A 27361-nucleotide genomic window follows, 5' to 3' on the forward strand; every position below is an offset into this window, starting at 1 on the left:
TCTCCTATATCCCTTGAATGATTTTCATGTAAAGTTTTCGTCATTCATGATTCAAGTATGCTTGCATGTCATGAGTCAATCATTCTTGCTAAAAAATCAAGATCACTAATAAAAATTATTGCTGGGGATAAAGCATCATTTTATAATATGTATATATGGTAATTATTATATATATGGTTCTCTCCATAAAATAAAAAAAGCTTTATATCAAATTAAATTGCATCTATTAATTATGAAAAGAAATATTTTTCTTTATTTCTGTGTATGATATTAATCCCTAATTTGCTTAAAGACAAATTGTTTTAACTTGTTAGCATTTTAAAATAGAAATTGAATCTGGTTGATATAATGATTATTTCATAGATATAGTTGATATGTTATTTCCATAATTATTTCTATTTTCAGGTGATCAAATTGATGATAATCAGCCTCGCCGTCATAAAATCCGCGTCTCAAATCCACCAGGGGGAAAGTCCTCAAACTTATGGTAGAGAGCACCTCCTCTCGACAACCATATTTAGAAACATTTTTATAATTATTCATTGTGTTGTCAAGTTTTAATAGAATCTGTGTCATTGTATGCACTGCTGTATAACAATTAAATATAGTGGGTATGAGTTATGTGCAAAGTGTGTATCGCTTAATTGGGCCTTTGCCTGTATACATATTAGATGTATGTGAACCGAATGCTTCAAGTCACAAATTGGCTATCTACTTTAACTCTTTGTGTAATATTTACTCATCTCTGTGGTTTAGTGTATCAGCTCTGCTATTCGAGATACAGATGTTTCATGCTGTAATGTCTTATTCTCTTATGTAAATTGATATTGCTTTCTGAGGAAAACAAATAGCATTACATCCAGGATTTAAAAAAAAGCACAGCAAATTGTAAACATATGACTTTGTTATAGGATATCCCATACTTTAATTGAGAAGAGCATGGTACTGCTTGGTTAACTTGTTATTGTATAAATGTGTTTAAAAGTGTACACTTCTATGTAATGGTATCATTACAAATTGAAGGATGGTTCAGTGTTAGTTCGATATATGCAACATGAATAGTTCAATGTGGGGTGTGTCATGTATAAATATTACAATTCAAAATTGCTTAGAACTTAAAAGGATCTGTAAAAAAGAAGATGTTCAAAATGGTTTTAACTGAATGTTTTATTGGGAAAAAAACATTGTGTGATATAAAATGTGTGGTGATTGCCATACTGTTTTTGAAAAATGAAGAGAATTAGCAGTATAAAACTTGGGAGCTCAGGTTTTGATCCTGGCAGAAGTTTGCTGAAATGTTGTAAGCTATTGTTAGCTGATTATCTGTGTTTATGTGTTCACAATAATCGATATGATTACGTTTACGTACATAGATATATTATTAAGTGTTATTGTACATGCTTCAAGTAATTGTTTCCAGCTCAATGTGTTGTTGTTGTAGTTTAAAGCTAATGAATCACTATAAAAGCATGCAAAAGTGTATGGTGTTAAATTTGTTACATTTGTAGGATTACAATGAAGTTCAAACTGTCTCATTTTTAAAAGAACAACTTACAGTGTATTTGTAAAATTATATACAGAACTTTTTTGATACCATATACTAAATTATATAAATACTTGTAGATATCATATACTAAACTAGATATAAATACTTTCCTTTTTTTAGTAAACTAAATAATTTTAAAATTATATGTAATACTTGAAAGTAAAATGTGAATTGTATTCATGGTGTTGTAGACTGTTTGCTACTATAAGACTTGAATAAGTTGAGTCTTTGTTTTTATAAAATGGTTCAATGTTTGTATGATAATTTTATTCGAATCTTTGTTCTTACGTTTATGTTAATTGCAGCATACAATATAGTAATGTGTATACATAAATTTCACATGCTTAGCTAAGTATTGTTGATTATTTGTAGTGTCAGAAAAGGTTTATTATGTTTTTATTAGATCTAAATGTCAAGTTTTTATAAAAAATATTTTTTCATTTAATGTACAATATTTACTGTATGTAATAGAAATCTACGCAAATCTAGTGCCAGTTTCATTTTCAATAAATAAGTAGATGTACACATTCAGCTGTAACTGATAAGTGATTACTTCTGATGTATGTTTGTAATGTAACCTTACATGTTTTGAAACAGTGACCTACATTGATTAAAACGGCGTTTATTTTCCGTTCAAGTACAATCTATAAACATTTTTTAAAGATTTTTTTATTACATTGTGATTTTGTTTCTTAATTAGAAACTGCATAGGTCATAGTAATATCAGGATAATATACTTACATTTGAATTTGATAAACTGCATGTAGCTGCCACAGTGCCACATTTTACATCGGATTTACAGTATTTTCACAGTGGTGGATGTCGTGTGTTCCTGAAGTAGCATATGCTGCCATTTGTATGGGATTTACAGTTCATTTTATTTCATTCAGTTTATTGCCTTACTGTAATAATTTCGTTATTTTGTTTATATTTGGCTACAAATTAAACTGTACCCTGTAGAATACGTTGTTGTTTTCGGACAAACTATTATTAAAATACTTCAGCTGACCTCCATATCAAAGATATATGATCCATGAATAAATTGTACATTTAAAAAAATCTGTATTCAGTATAAAAAATACCAGACTGGAATTTGACTACTTACTTTGCTATAGACGTACTTGCTAAGATGATTGCTTTGCCAGAAATATACAATTTATTCCAGACAAATCTTGCAAATGTCAATAAACAGTCCTAACGTGCGTTATGTATGCGTTAAACGGGCTCTACTATCTGGTGCAGATAATTTCCTCAACAATTGAAAAGCCTGCAATCCTCTATTAAGACAACAAAACCTTTGCATGCACGTGCAGCAGGATGAAACCACAGTCGCAATCAGCCCGGCGTTGCGAAATGTTTTTTCAACGCAGCTATATTGAACACGATGGCAATTTATAAATTATGTGTAAAATTCGTATTGTAAGCGTTACGTAAGAATTAAGTGCGATGGAGTGAGTGTAAGAGTACAGGTGTATGTATAATTACAACAATTGCGATTATCATTTATCAGTCAATGCCGGATTAGCATCGTGGAGGCCAATAGGCAGTGAAACGTTTTGGGCCCACGCCCCGGTCCATAGTCGGCTTAGTGTCTGCTAAAACATGTAAATTAGCCTACCAGTGCCAAGGAAGGCAATATATAAACTGTGATAATGTCCTTTTATAGCATAATAGGTATACAATTTTAATTATCATGTAATTCCATAATAATACCGTAATGCCAATACTGATAATGATTATAATACGAATTTAAGAAAACAATAGCTTTAGTCTGTATATTTACATATTTAACTATTTATCTAGATAGAAGTAATATGAAACCAATACATCGCCACGGTCTCATGGGGCCTCTAAAAGTCGCGGGGCCAAAAGGCAGTTTCCTACTCTGCCTAATTGGCAATCCAGGAGTGTGAACAGTCACGTACAGTCGTCTAACTCTTGCCAAATTGACCTTATTGACAGAACAAGCAACAAGCACAGAAATATACATGCGGTATCGTCGATTTTTCTTGTCACACTGTCTGGTTTGATTAAGTCCAACGCAGTAAAAATGACCTGACATCCGCATGCATAATCCTAGTCAAGATAAGGTAGCATGATCCACGGAAGAATGCTCAGAAATTACGAAGATGAACCCCGTTAAAATGCCGCAACAAATAGTAGGCCTAAAACGACCAATTAAATACAAAACACATGCGGCGACAGTAAAGATTTTAAAAAGGGACGGTATAAATCGGTATATTAATAATGGTATTTATTGTTTTTGCGAATATCATTGATGTAAAAATAATTGTGTCGATATTGCGAATAAGTGGAGATAGTCGTGCGTTAACCCCGGGATGGCTATATGTTGCAATACTAGAACCAATTCACACCGGTTTCTGGATTCACCTCCCTCATTTCTGTACGATCGACTAATACGGAACATGCATATGGATGGTACTTTATCTGCACCACGTTGGGCACATTGTGAAAAGGAACGCGACGCCAAATATGCTATTATCTGGTCATGCGTCAGATTAGCATTTTTAAGCACGATTCATACACAAAGTGGCGATAATAAAACAGGATAAATAACACAAATGTGGTTTGTTTTGACCGTATCCTAACGAACTCCACACGGATGAAGCAAATTAATGCGTTTCTCATGCCGTTGAACAGAGGTCTATGTCGAAAAAAGTGTACCGGTATACTAAGTAGTTAACAAGGATGTTAATCGATGCTTTAATGTCTATTATACGCAAATATATATAGGATCTGGCACGAGTTGTCATATCATACAAAATTTTATTAAACGAGTTCAGGAATTTTGTAAGTACGAACGAATTTCCTGGACGAGTTTGATAAAATATGGTATGAAATGATAACGAGTGTCAGTATAAAAAGTAAAACTCCAGCTGCTGGAGCAGTATTGCATTCTCACAATATACAATTAGTTGGTCATTTAGTGATCAATTGCCAAAACAGTACAAAACAGCACAATACAAAACAACATAAACACATATAAGAATAAAACTGCCTTGGAACGGTCAATGCAAAAAGCATTGGGAGTTTAAACCGGTTTTAGAGCGCTCAACCTCACACTTGACCCAGCAATATTAATGATACATATAAGTGTAAATAAAATTTAACCTCATATTTTCGAAGAAAAAACATACACACACAAAAAAATTAAAACGCCTTTAAACTAAAAGAACAAAATATGTCGGCATAATTACGTCGATCGTTATAGTAGAAACACTTAATTTAAACTATTATATAATTTGTTTAATTTAATGCTTTTTTTAGCCTTATATGCCATTTTAATCGTCAATAGATTAAAGTGCTTATATCCAATTATACCAAACTCTTTAATTGATCAATTAATTAGCCTTTTAATGTAATGCTATAAAACTTTTATCTGACCAACTGAGGAAAAATACAACGTGCTGGTTTCCAAATTGTGATCTATATAGGAGTATGATCCATGTTCACACCACACAGTCGGTAAACAATAAATGAAATATGTAATATAAATCTGATGTAATATCCAACGGACTTTCACCCCATTTGTTCCACTGTCAGACACTCAAGTTCAACACGCTTTCTTAGACAGTGTAGCGCGATAAAACCTTGCAGATCTCCTGAATAACACACTCTGGGCGTACTTAGTATTTCTGTGACACTCTCAATCTAAAATAAAGCAGCCTTCGACATGTCATAAAGTTCGAAATCTTAACGAGTGATCTCATTTTAATTGTTCGCATTGATGCCTTTTCTCATTTTTTTCAGATCGATTTGGAAAAAAAACGTTCCTCTCACCCGACGTTGAATGTCGCAAAATAATGGAAACCGCGCCAAGCATGCGCGATTGAATAAAATCAACAAACGCTTGCTGTGTTCATTGATAATGAGCGGCTGTACGATTTGGAAAGAGAAGTAACAAAGCTGTGCAAAAAATAAAGAACATGGCAAATAATTACTATGTGACTGCTCATAAGCCAACGGCAGTCAATGCTTGTGTGACAGGTCATATTTCTTACTTATGTTTTTAATTCGTCATCAATTTTGCGTTTGATTTATCAGGCGCTACTTGATATGGAAGTGGCTTGTGTAATGTTTTTTGAACCGGTTATTTGTTACTGTTAGATAATCATGATAATAAGATTCTTGGATTGCATATGTGAATCACAAACATAATTTTCTGTTGAAATTATTACATTATAAGATAAGTGTACAGCTGCAAGTCTTGTCGATATATCCAAATCTACCATGTGAAAGGTATCAATGAAATTGTATACCCAGACATCGCGGCATTCAGACGTGTATCCCTTCGATAAAAAATTAGTATGACCTAAAATGAAATACCTCCAATCTAATTTCAGGCAACTTCACTTCCACGGATGACCTTAATCTTATCATAGCCAAAAACAGCCGTCTTGAGATTTATGTTGTCACCCCAGAAGGTTTGCGGCCCATCAAAGAAGTTGGCATTTATGGCAGAATAGCAGTCCTGGAGTTGTTCAGGCCTCCTGTAGGTTTACACTGAATATATTGCACACTAGGGCTGTAACGATACATTCGAATATTCAAATTACTCGAATACGGCTGTGGACAAATCGTATTTATTATTCGCCACCTCCCGAACCAAATATTTGACGAATACAAACAACGTGGTTTCGAGTTTGAAAGATAAATCATCTTATCTTACCTTTCAAATAAATGTTCATACAATAAACCCCTATATTTAAATGTTCTTCGCCTTATACCGGCGTTTATCATCATGTTTACCCAACCCACTATGTTACACAGTGAGATTATCAACAAAAATTGCGGGCAACAGTTGAATATTAACGATATTGAATTGAAAAATCTTTCAATGGTTGTTTAATGTTTATTTAGGTAAATACGAGTGTTTTGATGCTCAAACATACACAAAAAGGATTAGCAGATGGAATTTCTTTTTTGTTTATCTTTACGACAATGATTGTGCTACTTATCAACAAACATGGAGCCTAGTAAAGGGAATGCTATTGATATCAGGCCAACTGTTGACTCTTAATTGTTCTGCTCAAGGATTGTATTGGTACAAGTCATGTTTTCAAAACTGTGTTCAAATTTTAAGCAGTTCTAGTCAGTGTTTTGTTATTTCAAAGTTTATATTTCATATTTTCATTATGCAATTATCCCAACAATGATACTGAATTAATCAAATTGACAAATACTCAGTGTTTCATACTATGTAATGTCATGTCAAGTTGTCAGTATTACTTTTGTTCATTGAAATTCATATTCGTGAATAAATATTCGTATTCGCCACCCTGTATTTGTGATATGTATCGTATTCGTCACCTAGTGTATTAGTTACAGCCCTATTGTACACCTGTTTATTTGTATATTAAACATGATTATAAATGTTTTGTGACAAAATATTGGCACACTTTGTTAAAGAATGACTGTTCAATGTAAGATAATGTAAGAATATGTCAGGAACGATTGGGATTGAAAGTCTCTGTCAAACAAATAGTCCTGATTTTTTAAATGCATAATGCATTATAAATCAATTGGTGATTGGACAATGTAATAACTATCACTAAAGCCTACTAGACCCAGAATTATGTGTCAAGCCTCAGCTAGGACTAAAAATGTTGTTTAACTATGTCCCTTTGTGAAAAAACTGGGTGTATATTGCTGCTTTGCATCTGTGGGATGATTAGTTCTCTTTCCAAAATGTGTAGACATTTTCATTCAAATAGATTTTTATGCCCCCCAAGGAGGGCATATATTGATCGCACTGTCTGTCTGTCTGTCCGTCACACTCTTGCGTTTAGGTTTCGAAAAATGCTCATAACTTATATGTCGCTTCAGATGTAACCTTCATATTAAGTGTGCATGTGTATATGGACTATTCCTTTCCATATGCACACAAATTTTGACCCCTTTGACCTTGAACTTAGGCTCCGTGTTTAGGTTTCGAAATATGCGTTTAGGTTTCGAAAAAGCGTTTTTCAGGGGCATATGTCTTCTGGTGGAGACAGCTCTTGTTAGAAAGTGTTTTGATCTACAATTATTTAAATTTGTTTACTGGTTACCATAGAGAAAAAGAGGATGTCTTTGATATTAAATCAAAATGTTAAATTACCTGACACAGCCACAGAGGCCTGTAACATGACATTTGTTTTGGCAATGCTGAATGATATCTAAAGAATGCTTAGACCTACAATAATCATACTTTGGGATCTTAAGACTAGGAACACCCATACCAAGGTCGCCAGGGATTGTAACATGAAAACTGTTTTCCCCAGAGGCCATTTTGTTTTTTGAGGATAGCTTGAGGATGCTTTATTATCCAAGTTTGTATTACTGGTAACTTCGGAGAAAAGGATGAAGCCCATGGAATTTTAGGTCAAGAAGCTGGTGTTTAAGGTCACAATTGCTTTAATTTTGAAACCCATTTCCACACCATACATAGAGAACACTTTTGTATACAACCCTCCAAGTTATGTATACTGCTTACTGTATCATACAAAGAAAATGTGCAGCAGGTAGAAAAGTTTCATGACGAGCTCTCTAACATTCTGACTTTGTCCAGGGGGAGCCCAAGGACCTGATGTTCTTGCTGACCACTAAGTACAATGCTATGATCCTGGAGTGTCAGCAAGAAGGAGAAAACCTGGAGATCATAACAAGGGCACACGGAAATGTACAGGTACGTGCAGCATGTCTTATTTTAAGAATCTGTTGGTTAAGTGCTGCATGGGTTTCCTTGCCATTTGCCTAATTTGCTAATTTAAGGGTGTGATTTTTTTTTCTTTCAGCTGATTTCATCCCTGTCAATGTCAAACTAATTTGACAAATATTTATTAACTTTGCTTGATCTATAAGTAAATGAAGAGTTTAATTGAACTCTGTAAGGGGGGTAGGGCATTTTTCTCCCCTGGGCTGGTTGTTAAATCACACCCCTGCAGTACATGCTACAAATGAGCTTATTTTGGTTTAACAAATCTTATTTTTGCTTTCTTCATTAAAGCATATATTACAGCCTTAAATACAAGACATTATTATCAAAACTTTTAAGACAGTCCTGTCTTCAAGTAGCATTTCAAAATGTATGGACAATTGTACTTCATAGGATCGCATTGGCCGTCCGGCAGAGCAGGGTATTATAGGTATTGTTGACCCGCTGTGCAGAGTGATCGGTCTGCGGCTTTATGATGGACTCTTCAAAGTGATACCCCTGGACAGGGACAATAAGGAACTCAAGGCCTTCAATGTCAGGTAATGTTTACACATGTATGTCAAATATGAAAGCCTTGTTAATTTGCAGCCAACTTTTTAGAAAACTTCCAATGGGTATTTGATTTGATTGTTATTTATGAACACACTAGCAAAACATCAGTTACAACTTAGTTTTACATTGTGTTTAGAGCTATTTAAAAAGTAATTCTGTCAAGGTTTCAGAATTTTTATTAACAACATGGAGATAAGAAATCACTATAAACCTGCCAATATTTAATTGTGCAATCCCTGTTCACAACATACCATTGTGAAAGGTTAACAGGGTAGCAATTATTTTGACTACAATCTGCACGGAAAATTATATTAAATGCCCGCACAATTTCATTCAGCCTTGTGATTATTACTTATTCTTTCGTTTGCTTTAAAATTTTAATTAATATGATAGAATTAATAAAATAGTAAAGCAGACATGGATATTAGCAATTGTTAATGTCTCATCATTTTTTTGGATGACGTTAGGATTTTCTGATGAAGCTCATATGTCCTTTTTATAAATTATTGAAAGACCAAGTGTGGGCACCATGGTCTACATGTAAGTTTTAAACCCAGATCAATATGTTTGAATGTTTAAAAGGCATTTAATAAAAAAGTCACAGTGTCTTGACCTTATGACATTCTCAAAGACTGTGTTGATGTAAGTAGTCTTGGTTCTAGATGTATGGTGAATTTCAGGCTAGAGGAGCTGACAGTGATTGATATCCAGTTTCTACATGACTGCACCACACCCACTATAATACTGGTGCATCAAGTATGTGCACCATTTTTGGATATTTTATCAACCAGGTTTTCCGAAGGAAAAAACTGGTTATTAGATTGGCGAATGTGGGCGGGCTGGCGGGCGGGCGGAACAAGCTTGTCCGGGCCATAACTATGCCGTTCATTGTCAGATTTTAAAATCATTTGGCACATTTGTTCACCATCATTGGACGTTGTTTTTTTTTCACAATGAAAACCTGGTTTTGTGACAATTTTGTCCCTTGTTGCAGCTGTTATAATAATAGATGCATTTTTAATGAAATGGTCGCAGAGGGTATGACGTTATTTTGTTTCAAAATGAATGTCAAACATTTCCACATTAATTTTAATATATTTGAATATATGCTAAGTACTGTCAATATCTCCCATTTTGGTAGCAATTCACATAATAACCTGACTGTTTTTGTTTCCTTTCTCTTACCCAGGACCAGCATGGTCGTCATGTGAAGACATACGAGATATCACTACGTGATAAGGAGCTAAACAAGGGTCCCTGGAAACAAGACAATGTGGAAACAGAGGCCAGCATGCTCATTGCAGTACCCTCCCCTTTTGGAGGGGCCCTCATAATTGGCCAGGAATCCATCACATACCACAAGGGAGACCAGTTTATACCTATTGCCCCTCATACCATAAAGGTGAGATTCAACTGAAGCGGAGTTTTGACTTATTTTTCAAGATTGGCAAATCTTGGTCTTGCGGACTTTCTTTCCTCTTAGATCATGGGTAATATTTTGGTTATCAGTATGTTCGTTCATGTTTTTTCCTGTGTTCATAAATTTAAAAATGCTGTGTTAAAATCAGTGTTGAAACAGGATTCATGCTAATCTACATGGAGACAGAGAACAAAAAAAGCATTGTGAAATTTCCTGTCAACACTCCAAAAAGAAAACTTGAACCTGGTCATGAAATATATGAGCCTTAACCTGGGATAACCAGGCTTAATGCATTCCCTACAGGCTGGTCATGAAATATATGAGCCTTAACCTGGGATAACCAGGCTTAATGCATTCCCTACAGGCTGGTCATGAAATATATGAGCCATGACCTGGGATAACCAGGCTTAATGCATTCCCTACAGGCTGGTCATGAAATATATGAGCCATGACCTGGGATAACCAGGCTTAATGCATTCCCTACAGGCTGGTCATGAAATATATGAGCCATGACCTGGGATAACCAGGCTTAATGCATTCCCTACAGGCTGGTCATGAAATCTATGAGCCTTAACCTGGGATAACCAGGCTTAATGCATTCCCTACAGGCTGGTCATGAAATATATGAGCCATGACCTGGGATAACCAGGCTTAATGCATTCCCTACAGGCTAATCAGTTACAACATTTTCTGCTTTAAAGGAATTTTTCCGCTCAAGACGTCTCATCTGAACCGAAGTCAAGTGGCAGTCTATGTGTGTCATCTGTGATTTGCCAGATTATTTTGTGACATTCATGCATGAAGCTGGGTTTTCCCATTGACTGGCTGATATGCAAAATAATGTTTGTCTTATCTATAATAATTTGTTTATAATAAAAAAAATTGTTCCAATGAGTGGCTTTAAAATACTGATAAAACTCGGACAAGGTTAAGTGACGACGCACCAGGACTCTAAATTATTGTTTATTGACAAGTAAATAATTAAAATGAAAAGTTATTTTTATAAGTTATATGATTTCATATTGTCATTATTCGGCAAATAGTCAAGCATTTCACAATAAACTGTTTGTGTTAATGGCACACAATTAGTCTTTATATGCAGCTGAAGCCTGTTTGTTTGATTGGCCATGGGTACAACATTTTCATGACACTGTATCCAAGGATTCTGCTTGACACATACGTTTGTTTGATTGGCCATGGGTACAACATTTTCATGACACTGTATCGAAGGATTCTGCTTGACACATACAATATTCTTTGAGAATCTTCACCAAGCACTCATGTTCAAGAGATCAGATTGGTCAGGTGTAGCAATATGGACATGAGAGCTTTAGCTCAAGGGCCTATGTTGCAACACAAAGCCAATATGACTCCTGAATCTTTTTGCTTTGTGTATAAATTTGTTATTACATGATAATTTCAACTATTTGTTATACACAATATCTGTCTGTCCTTCATGTCCCCATCTGTAGTAAATAACCATGTTTATATAAAAGTATGCAAAGCTTTGTTTGTGCTGTTTAATGTGTGCATTGCTTCATGAGGATGTTTGTTTCATTTACAAACATGTGTTAATTTTGGAAATGAATTATAGGTCTGGTATGTAGCGGTTTGGGTTGCACAATATCAGATCATATGTTCAGGCATGTTGTCTTATATGACCCTTGAGTATTTCCCTCTCTTCAGCAAAGTACCATCACATGTTGTGGTAAGGTGGACTCTAATGGTCAGCGGTACCTGCTGGGAGACATGGCTGGTAGACTCTTCATGCTGCTACTGGAAAAGGAGGAGAAGATGGATGGCACGGCAACCATCAAGGATCTCAAGGTCGAGGTCCTCGGGGAGGTAGGTTCAAGATCCAGGTCCTCAGAGCGGTGGGTAAAGTTTGAGTCCTGGGGGGAGTAGGTGTCAAGTGGGTAGGAGTGATAAGCCCAGGTACAATTGGAGGTAGATCAAGGTCTAGTTTCTTGGCAAGGTCGGTTGAGGTTGAGAATGGCAAAAATTAGGTCAAGACAGTCGCCACAATACCACAGAATAGAATGGGTACAAAATTGAGATACAATCTTTATGGGGGTCAATATTTCATACCTGCATGCTATTGACTTAACAAGTTTTTAGTTTTTTTTTAGACAATATTGTTTGAGAGAACAACAATCTTTGTCATGAATTGATGTTTTTGCAGGAATTTTTTTGATTGACAGGTTATGAAAAGTTGGCAAAAATTGTAAAATTAATTGTGAGAAATAGTTGGTATGTTTTAATTCAATTAAATATAAAACTAGTATATTATGATATTGGGATTCTAGTTATGTCCCGAATGGGTTTAAAAAATGTCTGTTACAGTTTACCACTGTTTATATCCGCTTTATTTAAATAGTGTTTGGCTGTACAGGAATATCTTTGTTCTGTCTGACTTTCCTGACACTTAACTGCACTGTACCATTCATATGCTTTGAAGGATTTTGAAATAATTGTGCACAAGTGTAAGACAATATTCTGCATGCAAAAAACCCTTGGCTACCTTTATGGTCAACGTCTGACCTATGGGTTAAAAGTCAAATAAAAAGCTTGTGGTATATAAAATACGTGAGACAGACTGCTGCATTCAATTACGACCTGTGTACCCTCTATGTCCAAGTCAAATTATGAGTTCAAAGATCAAAATATTGAACATAACAATCATAATAGTTTTTCTTTCTTCTCCATAACTTTACAAAGCATTGTTTGATTGAGAATCACATGGCACAAACTTTCAGTTGCATGAGATGGTGTATTGCCTGCCAGAACTGCATTGCCACCTGCAATGTCTGCCAGAACTGCATTGCCACCTGCAATGTCAAAGGCATACCTTTACAAGAAAATTAAAATACAGCATTTCTGTCAATAACCTTTTGTAACAAATGTCTACTGTGTAATAAGGTGGTATAAATATGTTATCTAAATGCTGTAGTTTAATTAACTGAATGCTATTTCATACTATTTGCAGACGAGTATTGCAGAATGCATCATATATTTAGATAATGGAGTTGTATACATTGGCAGCAGACTTGGAGATTCCCAGCTTATAAAGGTAAACTGAGACTGTAGAGTTACCTCACCTCTCACTCAAGCATGTTTATAAAGTTGATCTGTTTTTTTTAGCTCACCTGAGCACAATGTGCTCATGGTGAACTTTTGTGATCGCCTTTTGTCCGTTGTCCGTCGTCCGTAGTGCAACGTCAACATTTGCCTTGTTCACTCTCTAGAGACCACATTTATTGTCCAATCTTCATGAAATTTGTTCAGAAGATTGGTTTCAATGATATCTTGGATGAGTTTGCTTGAAAAACATGGCTGCCAAGGGGCGGGGCATTTTTCCTTATATGGCTATAGCAAAATCTTGTTAACACTCTAGAGGCCACATTTATTGTCCGATCCTCATAAAACTTGGTCAGAAGATTCATCCCAATAATATCTTGGACGAGTTCGAAAATGCTGTTGGTTGGTTGAAAAACATGGCCGCCAGGGGGCGGGGCATTTTTCCTTATATGGCTATAGTAAAACCTTGTTAACACTCTAGGCCACATTTATTTTCCGATCTTCATGAAAATTGCTCAGAAGATTTGTCCCACTGATATCTTGGATGAGTTCAAAAATGGTAATCTTTGCTTGAAAAATATGTCTGCCAAGGGGTGGGGCATTTTTCCTTATATGGCTATAGTTAAATCTTGTTAACACTCTAGAGGCCACATTTATTGTCCGATCCTCATAAAACTTGGTCAGAAGATTCATCCCAATAATATCTTGGACGAGTTCGAAAATGCTGTCGGTTGGTTGAAAAACATGGCCGCCAGGGGGCGGGGCATTTTTCCTTATATGGCTATAGTAAAACCTTGTTAACACTCTCTAGGCCACATTTATTTTCCGATCTTCATGAAAATTGCTCAGAAGATTTGTCCCACTGATATCTTGGATGAGTTCAAAAATGGTAATCTTTGCTTGAAAAATATGTCTGCCAAGGGGTGGGGCATTTTTCCTTATATGGCTATAGTTAAATCTTGTTAACACTCTAGAGGCCACATTTATTGTCCAATCTTCATGAAACTTAGTCAGAAGATTCATCCCAATAATATTTTGGACGAGTTTGAAAATGATGCCGGTTGGTTGAAAAAAATGGCCGCCAGCAGGGCTCGACATTAACTTGTGAAGCCACTTGTCCAGTCGGACAAGTAGACCATAATTTCACTTGTCCTGACCAAAAAGCAACTTGTCCTGACCATTATATCTTTATTCTGCTCAGTACTTTGCCAGATAATGAAATAATACAAAATGCTCAAATCATAAAGACTTGAATCGTTCAAATTACATGTAAACATGATTGTAGGCAATTTCAATACAAAAAGAAGTGACTAGAATAACAGGAAAACTCAAGATTATAGATTTTTAAACATTATACAAAGCCATAATACCTGACAAAAACTTGTGTATTGCCAACATCAAACAGAAAATGTTAAAAGTGATGTATATGTACAGTACTTAACTGATATTAAAAAAAAAATCATTCTATACATAGGGAGGACGTCACTACGTTAATTGTCTGTAAGATCGGTGTGTACCGGTGTCGTAAAATGGGTATTCTTTACAAGGGAGAATATTCTTGTTATCTTGGCAAAGAAAACAATGTTAATGGTTGCTTCCCTTGTGAACAGTTCAGTGTAGTACATGTATCACATGGAACTATCGGAATATCTCGGACTTCGACGATTAAACGTATACAAAATATACTCGGAAAAGTTGAGTGATATCTCCACAGAAATAATGGCTTTAAAGGCATTTTTTCTAAGTTATACAATTATAATGACCACTTGTCCTGTCGGACTAGCAAATTTCTATATTAACTTGTCCGGACTAACAATTTGGTTGTCCCGGACAGTCGGACTACCTTTAATGTTGAGCCCTGGCCAGGGGGCGGGGCATTTTTCCTTATATGGCTATAGTAAAACCTTGTTAACACTCTAGAAGCCACATTTATTGTCCAATCTTGATGAAATATGGTCAGAAGATTTGTCTTAATGATGTCTTGGATGAGTTCGAAAATGGTTACATTTGCTTGAAAAACATGGCCGCCAAGGGGCGGGGCATTTTTTCTAATATGGCTATATAAGGCTATAGTAAAATCTTGTTAACACTCTAGAGGCCACATTTATAGTCCGATCTTCATGAAACTCGGTCAGAAGATTCATCCCAATAATATCTTGGACGAGTTCAAAAATGATGCCGGTTGGTTGAAAAACACGGCCACCATGGGGGCGGGGCTATTTTCCTTATATGGCTATAGTAAAACCTTGTTAACACTCTAGAGGTCACATTTATTTTCCGATCATCATGAAACTTGGTCAGAAGATTTGTCCTAATGATACCTTGGATGAGTTCGAAAATGGTTCCGGTTGCTTTAAAAACATGGCCACCAGGGGCGGGGCATTTTTCCTTATATGGCTATAGTAAAACCTTGTTAACACTCTAGAGGCCACATTTATTGTCCAATCTTCATGAAATTTGGTCAGAAAAGTGTTCTCAATGATATCTTGGATGAGTTCGAAAATAAGTGTTTGCTTGAAAAAAATGGCTTCCAAGGCACGGGGCATTTTTCCTTACCGTAAAAAGTTGTGTATAAGGCGCACTTTTTTACCCCAAAATTTCATTTTAAAAACTTGATGCCCGTTATGCACAACTACAGCCATGCCAAGACATTTTTTCGCTGTCAGTTACCCAGTAGCGGTAATTCACATCATTCTGTTTTCCGGTGTTTTAACTGTAACTATGTTAATAATAGTGTTATATTGACGATCTGAATAAGATGAACAAACATTATAAAGTAAACATATATATTTTCTATCTTTTTTCAGGTACGTACAGAGCATTGAAATCAAATAAATTTGAAGAAGAGAATGAAAAACGAGGAAGCCATTTTTATTTAAATGTTATTGTTTACTTTTCCCACAATATTATACCCTACTGTACTAGGGTTACACAATTTATTTGGGGGCACTTGTCGATTTACAATAGTATGTCGGCAAGGTATTACCGATATATTTAAGATTATTTTTCTTGCTTTTCAAATGTGTTAATAAAATTGATGCTGTGTTTGTTTACACGTTTTCATACGTCTTGTCAAGATTGAGGATGTGATTATTGAGCAATTTGCGTCACCTGTCAAGTTTTGTGTAGCTGGGCTATTATCAAAACATGCGAACCGGCAAACGGCTTCACACCTCCATTGTTTGTTTATCGCCGGTAATGTCGTGATGGTGTTGAGAAGTTTGAGTCGTTAAAGTCTCCTGTCAATTTTAGACACTCTAAAAGAACGCATGATATCGGCATTGTAAATAAAACGCGCGGTTGTGAATTAGTCATGCATGAATAACCAGGTGACAATACCAATCAATAATGTCAGTTTCTTAGTTATAACTAATCCATCCGTTATGTGTACTCCACGATAAAATCGTGGACAGTTACTTCGGAGACATATGATGAAAACCTTGATGGTATCCTCGTGGAAAGTGTGCATTTCATGCATAATTCATTTAAATCCAAACATTTATTTTTACGCATAATATGATTTAAAAAAAAACACCAACTTGTATCGTTATCGTCTTAAAAATAATTTATAATTGAAGCAATAAAAGAATAAGTAAGATCGGCAATGTAAATATAACGATTTTCAGTTAGCCTGCGGTACGGAATTTTTCCCCCGATTTTTTTGCTTCAAAAACTTTTTTGCCCGATTTTTTAGCTTTAAAAAGTAAATGCGCGTTATACATAAATGCGCGTTATACACGTTTTACGGTATATGGCTATAGTGAAATCTTGTTAACACTCTAGAGGCCACATTTACTGTCCGATCTTCATGAAACTTGGTAAGAAGATTCAACCCGATAATATCTTGGAAGAGTTCAGAAATGATGCTGGTTGGTTGAAAAGCATGACTGCCCGGGGGCGGGGCATTTTGAGCTCACCTGAGCACAACGTGCTCATGGTGAGCTATTGTGATCGCCTTTTGTCCATCGTGCGTCATGTGTCGTCAACATTTACCTTGTTAACACTCTAAAGGTCACATTTATTGTCCAATCTTCATGAAACTTGGTTAGAACATGTGTCTTAATAATATCTTGGACGAGTTCGAAAATGGTTCCGGTTGGTTGAAAAACATGACTGCCAGGGGGCGTGGCAGTTTTCCTTATATGGCTATAGTAAAACCTTGTTAACACTCTAGAAGTCACATTTTTAGTCCAATCTGCATGAAACTTGGTGGGAACATGTGTCCCAATAAAATCTTGGCCAAGTTTAAAAATTGTTCTGGTTGGATGAAAAACATGGCCACCAGGGGGCGGGGCAGTTTTCCTAATATGGCTATAGTAAAACCTTGTTAACACTATAGAAGTCACATTTATTGTCCAATCTTCATGAAACTTAGTCAGAACATTTGTTAAACTTAGTCAGAACATTTGTTATAATGATATCTTGAACGAGTTCGAAAATGGTTCTGGTTGGTTGAAAAACATGGCTGACAGGGGGCGTGGCAGTTTCCTAATATGCCTATAGTAAAACCTTGTTAACACTCTAGAAGTCACATTTTTAGTCCAATCTTCATGAAACTTGGTCAGAACATGTGTCCCAATAATATCTTGGAAGAGTTCGAAAATGGTTCCAGTTGAATGAAAAACATGGCCGCCAGGGGGCGGGGCAGTTTACCTTATATGGCTTTAGTGTATAGTAAAACCTTGTTAACACTCTAGAAGTCACATTTATTGTCCAATCTTCATGAAACTCAGTCAGAACATTTTTTCTAACGATATCTTGGATGAGTTTGAAAATGGTTCTGGTCTGTTGAAAAACATGGCTGCCAGGGGGCGGGGCAGTTTTCCTTATATGGCTATAGTAAAACCTTGTTAACACTCTAGAAGTCACATTTTTGGTCCAATGCTCATGAAACTTGGTCAGAATATTTGTACTTATGATATTTGGGCTTAGTTCGAAAATGGTTGAGATCCGTTAAAAAAACATTGTTGTAAGGGGGCATGGCATTTTTCCTTATATGGCTATGTAGTAAAACCTTGTTAACACTCTAGAAGTCACATTTATTATCCAATCTTTATGAAACTTAACAGAACATGAAAATGCTTCTGCTTTGTTGAAAAACAGGGATGCTGGGGTCTGTTGACATTTTATAAGCCACATTTATTTGCCAATCTTCATGAGTCGGAACATTTGTTCCAATGAAATCTCGGCTGAAAAAACATGTTAATACTCTTGTTATGATATCTGGGCCGAGTTAAAAATGTGTTCCAGTCTGTTGAAATCATTGCCAGAAAGTATGCTTAAAAGTTCAAACGAGTTTCTGTTTGAACAGAACTTGCTGATTGTGCAATATATCCAGAAATTCTTCGAAATGCCTTAAATATTCAACATATAAAATCACGGTACTATAATGCAGTGTCATTTCTTTTATTCATAAAATGTATACAACTTCATTGTGTACTGTGTTCAATTCACTTTCTGAAAAAGTCTTAATTTCTTATTCTTGCTCCTCCATTACTAATCATATCAAATTTCACTGTTAACAAATCAATAAAAAATGGTAATAAAAAACCATTGAATTTGACAAAAAGATGTTTTACAACCCTTACTTATCATTAATACTTCTCAGGTGAGCGACCAGGGCCACCATGGCCCTCTTGTTCCTTATATGGCTATAGACTGTTCCAGAATTTAGTCATTACCCAATTATCTCCCCTGAATACTCTCCGCGTCCGCCATTACACTGCTGCTAACAACGGGTAACATATATAAGAGAGCACTGATTATTCAACGGATGAATTTCTTTCTAAATTCTAAGAACGTCATGACATGACCTTGGTTGTATGAAATAAAGTTTTTCTGCCAGGGGAGATGTTACGCTAGTGTTATGAAAGAAAAATGTTTGAAAAACATGCATTTTTAGGTATTTGTCTAGGAAAACTAACACATTGACACCTTAAAAAAAGCATTTAAATTAATTAAATGCAATATTTTTTCATTTGATTATTTGCATCAATCGTAAAATCGCGTAATCCTTTGCATTCCAGTGTTTAATTTCTCCCTTTGTTCTGCATAATCTGATTATCTGGTTTTGATCAGATATTGTCCAGACTTAACTAACATGATGTCATCATCCACACTGGGTTGCGGATGACAGTCTGGTCATTAAACACCACCATGTCTCCTCTTTCTGGTAGTATTTAGCAGTCATTTGGTTGGATAATTTACCCCCGACATACTTAACAGTTGCGTACATTAGATATGTTACATATTGTACAAATTAAAAGTTATGTCCAATATAGAATATCAGAAATTGTACACCGTAAAGATACTAGCCAGTTTAATTTATGAAAAAATAAAGAATTTAATAATTATAAAATTTACGTAAAAATATTTTAACGTATTTAGCGGGTATCGGATAATTAAAACTACGTCATTCGGTATGAAGATTTAATGTTACGTGCACGAACGACATCATAAAAACAAGGAATTACATTTGACACCAACAGAGGTAAAAAATGTTAAAAAAAATATGTATATAAATATATGTGGGTTAAAATGTTAGATATTTGTCACTCATACTCACTAGTAACAAGCTTTCAATATACATGAGTACACCGTTCAATTTGCATAATGTGAAGTTGTGTTTTTCAGTTGTATGTTAATATTCCTCAATAGCGTCATTCTTTGTACTAAACCCATCAAATTAAAATTGCATGTAAATACCGTCATGCACTTCGCTTTTAATAGGGCTTAGTAGTACGTTTATTTTCAATGCACCCCTTACACTTTCTATCACTCATTTGTTTATCACACTAGCGTACTCATGCCATTGATAATTATATTTTTATATTTAGATGTATTACTATTGTAATTTATTGAAGCTTTTCTGAAAAAAAAACACAATACGGCTTATGCATAGAGCTCTTTGTTGTGTCAAATTGTCAGCCTTACAGTCTTCAGATAATCTTTACCTTGATGCTAATGCCGTTTTTTTTTTAAAGATGCAAATAAATGTATTAATAATTTGTTTTGCACTAAATAATATATTTTTGAAATATTATTTAGGTTTTTTGTTCGGAGTTTTTTTTCGATTAATTGACTAAACAAGTGTCAATATCCATATGTTTTGCGTTACTGCAAAGACCTATAAAATACATTTTTTTTAGTATTTATAGCTGTATAGCTGTTACATGATTCCAAGATGAAAATCTATTTAACTAGATATATTCACATTCTCTTCATCTTCCGTATAATCACCTCAAAGATCGTCAAGATCAATATCACTCTCTCATGATAAAAAGTTCGGTTTTTACGTGACATAATTCCAGCTCACAAAATTTAATTTAAATCTAAACAATAATTTTTGCATCTCTGATTTCAATTAGAACAAGAAAAATAATGGAAGGCGTATCCAAAATGTCATACTTAATATAATATGTTATTTTTAAAATATAGAGTCTTACCAATTAAGACCAATTACAAGCAATTAGCGGTAATTAATTTCGCGAGAATCTTTAATAAGTATTAATTAAAATATAATCTGCTTGATGTTGCGGCTATTAAAATCAAAACAAAAATACATGAGTGAATTGTTTGTAACAAGTTAAAAGTAAAAAGTCTTATCAAAGACATAATATGAGCGACTGAACCGGCAAATTTTCGCCGATGATTACCACTTAATTACACACACAAAAACAAATTCACGAAAGCATTTTAAACATTTTATTTGTAACAATCAATCTCAACTTCAAACAATCATTTTAACAACAAAAATGTGATAATCGCCTGAAAATAATTTATTTATCAGACATCGGTGAAGCGGGTATTCTCTACGTCTTTGTCTTTTGGAATCGCAGACTCGCACAAGTTAGCAGCAGTGTTATGGCTGACAGTCACGTGACTGACTGACTGTAGAGGCCACATTTATTTTCCGATCTTCGTGAAACTTGGTCAGAAGATTTGTCCCAATAATATCTTGTTATCTCAGGTGAGCGACTTTGGGCCTTTCAGGCCCTCTTGTTTTGTTATCTGCTTAACTTCATACTCAGTTATTTGACTTGTTGTAATTACAACACATTATTGCAAACAAGATAAGATTTAAATGTATTCAAACTATTTTAACGGTGGTGACAAAGAGTGTGTTTTTGTTATTGAGAAATTCATTTTATTTTAAATATGTTATTTTCAAATTCCATCTAAGACTCCTTTTTGGCACCCATGTTTAGATACCTACCTATCACACATTTAGTGAAAACTAAAAAAAGCATGAATAATGTGTTTTTGTGTGTAATGTTGAATACTGATTTGTTTCATTTTGCTTCCATGTTTCAGTTAAACATCAACCCAGATGATGCAGGCTCCTACGTACAGGTGATGGAGACATTCACCAACCTGGGTCCCATAGTGGACATGTGTGTGGTTGATCTGGAGAGACAGGGGCAGGGGCAGGTAAGTCCTTACATAGTGGACATGTGTGTGGTAGATCTGAAGAGGCAGGGGCAGTTAACCCTTACTGGAAAGTATCAGCTCCAGGATATGGTCCTAGTTGCTCTGGTGTTATGAACACGTCAATGCCTACCAACGTTAATGTATTAATGTTTGCAGAAATGTTTTGTCATCCTTTCACAACAAATATATCCAAGACGTGGATTAAGCTTAAGTTAGTAGATACTAGCCTTAGATTGTCTGTATCTCCACTTCGAAAAGAATCATTATTTGCTTGTTATATCCTTTTTTACAAAGTAAGTGGAAGGTATTTAAATGACCATAGACATCTGTCTGTTTTTCTGTTTAGGCAAACTTGCCTGCTGTAGTCTCCTTCAGTTTTCAGTATACAACATTCAAAGTGTTTGACATTGATCCTTATGATATGAAATTGTGCATCATCTTACATTTAAAATAACATATGTGGCTTAAGGATCTTTCTAAAACATAATTATTATCAATATTTTGACCAGTTTTATTAAAAAAACTATATAGAGGACCATTATACAATTTTATATATCCAACGGCACACTGGTTTCAGAGATATATTTTCTAAAGTTTAGTTTGATATACAGTCAATCTTGTGCATGAGACCACTTGAATTAAGCGACCTTTTTGAATCCCGCCCGAGCGTTTTTACTACATTTTCATATTGTATTAAGCGACTTTTGTCTTATGCGACCAGCGACCGCTGATATTAGTGTATTTAGATGTCCAAGTCTTGAATTAAGCGACCGCTTTGCGGTAAAAGTGGTAAATCTGTTGACCATTTAGGAACAAATCAGTGTTAATTGTTTATCTAAGCCGATAAGATGATTGAGTACATCTTTGTTGTGATTTCACACCAGCCATTTTTCTTTGTCTTGATGAACGGTTCTGACCGGTGTTAATGCTAACTGGGTATCAATTTGTGGTGTTTGTGCCAACAGTCTACGCATTAAAGAGTTTATTATCTGGGACGTTAAGTGACAAATTTGATCACCGATTTTATTGCAGAAACAATGCGCTGACGCTTCAAACATTTTCACAGTGTTCTCGAGAGGTGTAAAAAATAAACTAATAAACTATTAATCTGTAATGTGTGTCGAAATCTGTTCATTAAAAAATTGTAATTGTTATTATGCTAATAAGTTTGTGTTAGTAAATTTTCCAATCAGGTCTGTATAGTTAGTTTTCAATCGAGGTGTTTTATTTATTTCCCTATGTACCATAATAGAGTAATATATATATATATATGAGCTTAAATGCAGAAATTAAATAGTCAAAACTGAAAGTATTAACGTAAAATGAGAAAATTCGGGTATTGGAAGTGTCGAAGAGTAAAAGTGCAATTAAATTTATCGCGAATGAGTTTGGAGTCGGAAAAACCCATTCTCTGCAGTGCAAACCATTTACATTGTATTTAGAATTAGAGAGAACAAATAAAACTAATTTTAAGTAAAACTTTCTTTTATTCATTTTATTTATATTAGATTCATTTGATTACACAAGCTGACATCATTGTGTCAAAAGGAGATAATCTTGCATCTGGATTTAAAATAAAAGGTCCGCTTTTTTCCCAAATGACCTTTTTAATTTAGAGACCATTTTATTAAGAGACCACTTTTGGTTACTCCCTTTAGTGGTCTCTAAATACAAGATTGACTGTATGTACATATTAACCCTTTCCCACTCAGAAGCAAAGTAAAAATGGCTATGGGCAAACAGCATAAAACCAGAACAGCCTGCGAGTAACTCACTGTCTGTTCATGTTTTATGCTGTTTACTGCTCATCAGTATTTAAGGGTTGGTAGTGAAGCCTTAAAAACTTGAATCTAATAAGAAAGGTCTTTGATTAAATTTAACTTTCTAAGGAACTGCAAATACGCCAAATTACGTATTTAAGTGGTAAAAGGTTAAGGTTGCAATTGTTTCAACTTCCTGCATATTACATGTATTGCCACAATTATTCCTCGCCCCTTTTGTTAAAGCTCTAGTCTTTGCTACCTTAATGCAGTCTCTGAAGTAAATACCAAGGGTTGAGACTCTTGTGTTTGGCTGACAACTGTATTCTGATACCATGTTCATGCTCAGCCTTGATGTCACTCTGTGCTGTTTTCTGATACCATGTTCATGCTCAGCCTGGATGTGACTCTGTGTGTGTATCTCATGCAGCTTGTGACTTGTTCTGGAGCGTTCAAGGAGGGCTCATTGAGGATCATCCGTAACGGCATTGGGATACATGAACACGCAAGCATTGATCTACCTGGCATCAAAGGTAAGGCATTGGAATACTTGAACACGCAAGCATTGATCTACCTGGCATCAAAGGTAACACTGTCATTGGGATACATGAACACGCAAGCATTGATCTACCTGGCATCAAAGGTAAGGCATTGGAATACATGAACACGCAAGCATTGATCTACCTGGCATCAAAGGTAACACTGTCATTGGGATACATGAACACGCAAGCATTGATCTACCTGGCATCAAAGGTAACACTGTCATTGGGATACATGAACACGCAAGCATTGATCTACCTGGCATCAAAGGTAACACTGTCATTGGGATACATGAACACGCAAGCATTGATCTACCTGGCATCAAAGGTAAGGCATTGGAATACATGAACACGCAAGCATTGATCTACCTGGCATCAAAGGTAACACTGTCATTGGGATACATGAACACGCAAGCATTGATCTACCTGGCATCAAAGGTAACACTGTCATTGGGATACATGAACACGCAAGCATTGATCTACCTGGCATCAAAGGTAAGGCATTGGAATACATGAACACGCAAGCATTGATCTACCTGGCATCAAAGGTAACACTGTCATTGGGATACATGAACACGCAAGCATTGATCTACCTGGCATTAAAGGTAAGGCATTGGAATACATGAACACGCAAGCATTGATCTTCCTGGCATCAAAGGTAACACTGTCATTGGGATACATGAACACACAAGCATTCATCTACCTGGCATCAAAGGTAACACTGTCATTGGGATACATGAACACGCAAGCATTGATCTACCTGGCATCAAAGGTAACACTGTCATTGGGATACATGAACACGCAAGCATTGATCTACCTGGCATCAAAGGTAACACCGTTCAGACATTGGGATACATGAACACGCAAGCATTGATCTACCTGGCATCAAAGGTAACACTGTTCAGACATTGGGATACATGAACACGCAAGCATTGATCTACCTGGCATCAAAGGTAACACTGTTCAGACATTGGGATACATGAACACGCAAGCATTGATCTACCTGGCATCAAAGGTAACACTGTCATTTGGATACATGAACACGCAAGCATTGATCTACCTGGCATCAAAGGTAAGGCATTGGGATACATGAACACGCAAGCATTGATCTACCTGGCATCAAAGGTAACATTGGGATACATGAACACGCAATCATTGATCTACCTGGCATCAAAGGTAACATTGGGATACATGAACACGCAAGCATTGATCTACCTGGCATCAAAGGTAACACTGTTCAGACATTGGGATACATGAACACGCAAGCATTGATCTACCTGGCATCAAAGGTAACACTGTCATTGGGATACATGAACACGCAAGCATTGATCTACCTGGCATCAAAGGTAACACTGTCATTGGGATACATGAACACGCAAGCATTGATCTACCTGGCATCAAAGGTAACACTGTCATTGGGATACATGAACACGCATGCATTGATCTACCTGGCATCAAAGGTAACACTGTAACGGCATTGGGATACATGAACACGCAAGCATTGATCTACCTGGCATCAAAGGTAACACTGTCATTGGGATACATGAACACGCAAGCATTGATCTACCTGGCATCAAAGGTAACACTGTCATTGGGATACATGAACACGCAAGCATTGATCTACCTGGCATCAAAGGTAACACTGTTTAGAAATTGGAACCCAATCTGTTCCATCAGTGGGGAACTCAAGTAAGAGGCTAGTGGTCCTTTATTTATGGCAAGTTTTCTACCAGCAAAACCCATGCAACATTTCACTTGAGTGCATGGCCAAAAATAAAGTGCACATGAATGGAGTTGGGGTTGCTTCCAAGTTATGCCTTAATGTCATCTAACAAAGAAGTCTTTTACTATAAAATATCAATTAACAGACAGCTGTGTTTGTTAAATCCTCACGAGCCCCTACTGACATTATGTGCGTTTATGAAAGATAAAATGAAAAACATATGATTTACTAAGTAATATGTTTTCAAAAAGAAATGTATTTTGTTACATTCTACATATTGTGGGTTTTCTTGCATAGGAAGTATTTCTAAGTCCCCTTCTGATCTTACTAGAGCTGACTAGAGGTTTACCATCTTTCCATCTGTTAGTCTGTCGTCCATCTTTATGTCAGTGTGTCGGTATTAAATGGTAGGATACTGCAATAACTCATGACTTTAGCAAGGTCAATGAAACTTGTCATAGTGAAAGAGGGCCATGTGGGGAATGAGCATTTTTTATACGCCCGTCTATGACGGGACGTATTATGGTATACCCCGCGTCTGTCCGTCCGTCCGTCCGTCTGTCCGTCCGTCCGTTAATGTCGTACGCTATGTCAAATATCCTTCGATGGATTTTTTTCAAATTTCAACACAATCTTAATATTGATAAACCCTGATCCCCTTTCGTTTTTGACGGAATTCTGAATTGTTGTTCCAGAGTTATGGGACTTTGTTCGTCAAAATTTCGTGATTTCATTGAATGTCCTACCGTAGCTCAAATATCCTTCGATGGATTTTTTTCAAATTTCAACACAATCTTAATATTGATAAACCCTGATCCCCTTTCGTTTTTGACGGAATTCTGAATTGTTGTTCCAGAGTTATGGGACTTTGTTCGTCAAAATTTCGTGATTTCATTGAATGTCCTACCGTAGCTCAAATATCCTTCGATGGATTTTTTTCAAATTTTAACACAATCTTAATATTCATAAACCCTGATCCCCTTTCATTTTTGACGGAATTCTGAAATGACTATGGATCCACTATTGATTTGATATTCACAAATATTGACAACTTCCAATGTGGCACACTAGAGACATACTTCTCAGATCATAAAGCTATCTGGATTTCTCTCAGTCAATAAATCTTGAGTATACCATCTCATTTATAACAAACATTATTGACAAACATTTTTGCAGATATTACTTGTGTATTCTTCTAATTGCTCTATGGACAAACCTCAATCTAAATTGATGTTGCAAGATGATACATTATGCTCCATTGAAATAGTATCCCTGAAAAATTGAACAAGGTGAGCTTTTTTCTATTCCGATTGTACACTACCACTTACCCATCTACATTTCTCTTTTATTATTGGTCAAAATATCTATAACAGGTTTACTTCAACTCCATATCCTCTAAAGAAATGCATACATATACTCAAAAAAAGATATGGTATGAATGTCAAGGAGACGGCGCTCCATGCTCATGTACTTATAAAATAAACCATGTATTCAAATACAAATAAACTGAAGTAAAAAAATGATTCAAAGGGTTATTTATTACCTTACTACTTCATTGGCGAACGACGGGCGTATCATGCGCTCATGGCGCAGCT

At 35.6% G+C, this 27361-nt stretch overlaps 2 protein-coding genes across 11 annotated transcripts in view; both read left to right on the forward strand.

The window, feature by feature from the left end:
• The window catches only part of LOC127832087 (dihydropyrimidinase-like), a 74949-nt gene extending 72441 nt beyond the window's left edge, over positions 1–2508 (forward strand). For all 9 annotated transcript variants that reach the window (XM_052357290.1, XM_052357280.1, XM_052357271.1 and 6 more), the window contains one exon: positions 406–2508. In XM_052357290.1, the coding sequence (XP_052213250.1) occupies positions 406–491 (86 nt within the window). In that variant the 3' untranslated portion in view covers positions 492–2508. The remainder of the gene's footprint in view (positions 1–405) is intronic.
• A 2878-nt stretch (positions 2509–5386) lies between these two features.
• Positions 5387–27361, forward strand: part of LOC127831978 (DNA damage-binding protein 1-like) — a 63707-nt gene continuing 41732 nt past the window's right edge. For both annotated transcript variants that reach the window (XM_052357109.1, XM_052357116.1), the window contains exons 1-10: positions 5387–5554; positions 5911–6059; positions 8118–8234; positions 8658–8803; positions 9497–9572; positions 10006–10218; positions 11923–12081; positions 13223–13306; positions 21628–21744; positions 23935–24037. In XM_052357109.1, coding sequence (XP_052213069.1) covers positions 5494–5554; positions 5911–6059; positions 8118–8234; positions 8658–8803; positions 9497–9572; positions 10006–10218; positions 11923–12081; positions 13223–13306; positions 21628–21744; positions 23935–24037 — 1225 coding nt within the window. In that variant the 5' untranslated portion in view covers positions 5387–5493. The remainder of the gene's footprint in view (positions 5555–5910; positions 6060–8117; positions 8235–8657; positions 8804–9496; positions 9573–10005; positions 10219–11922; positions 12082–13222; positions 13307–21627; positions 21745–23934; positions 24038–27361) is intronic.

Source organism: Dreissena polymorpha, chromosome 1 (assembly GCF_020536995.1).
Source record: "Dreissena polymorpha isolate Duluth1 chromosome 1, UMN_Dpol_1.0, whole genome shotgun sequence".
Classification (NCBI taxonomy): Eukaryota; Metazoa; Mollusca; class Bivalvia; order Myida; family Dreissenidae; genus Dreissena; species Dreissena polymorpha.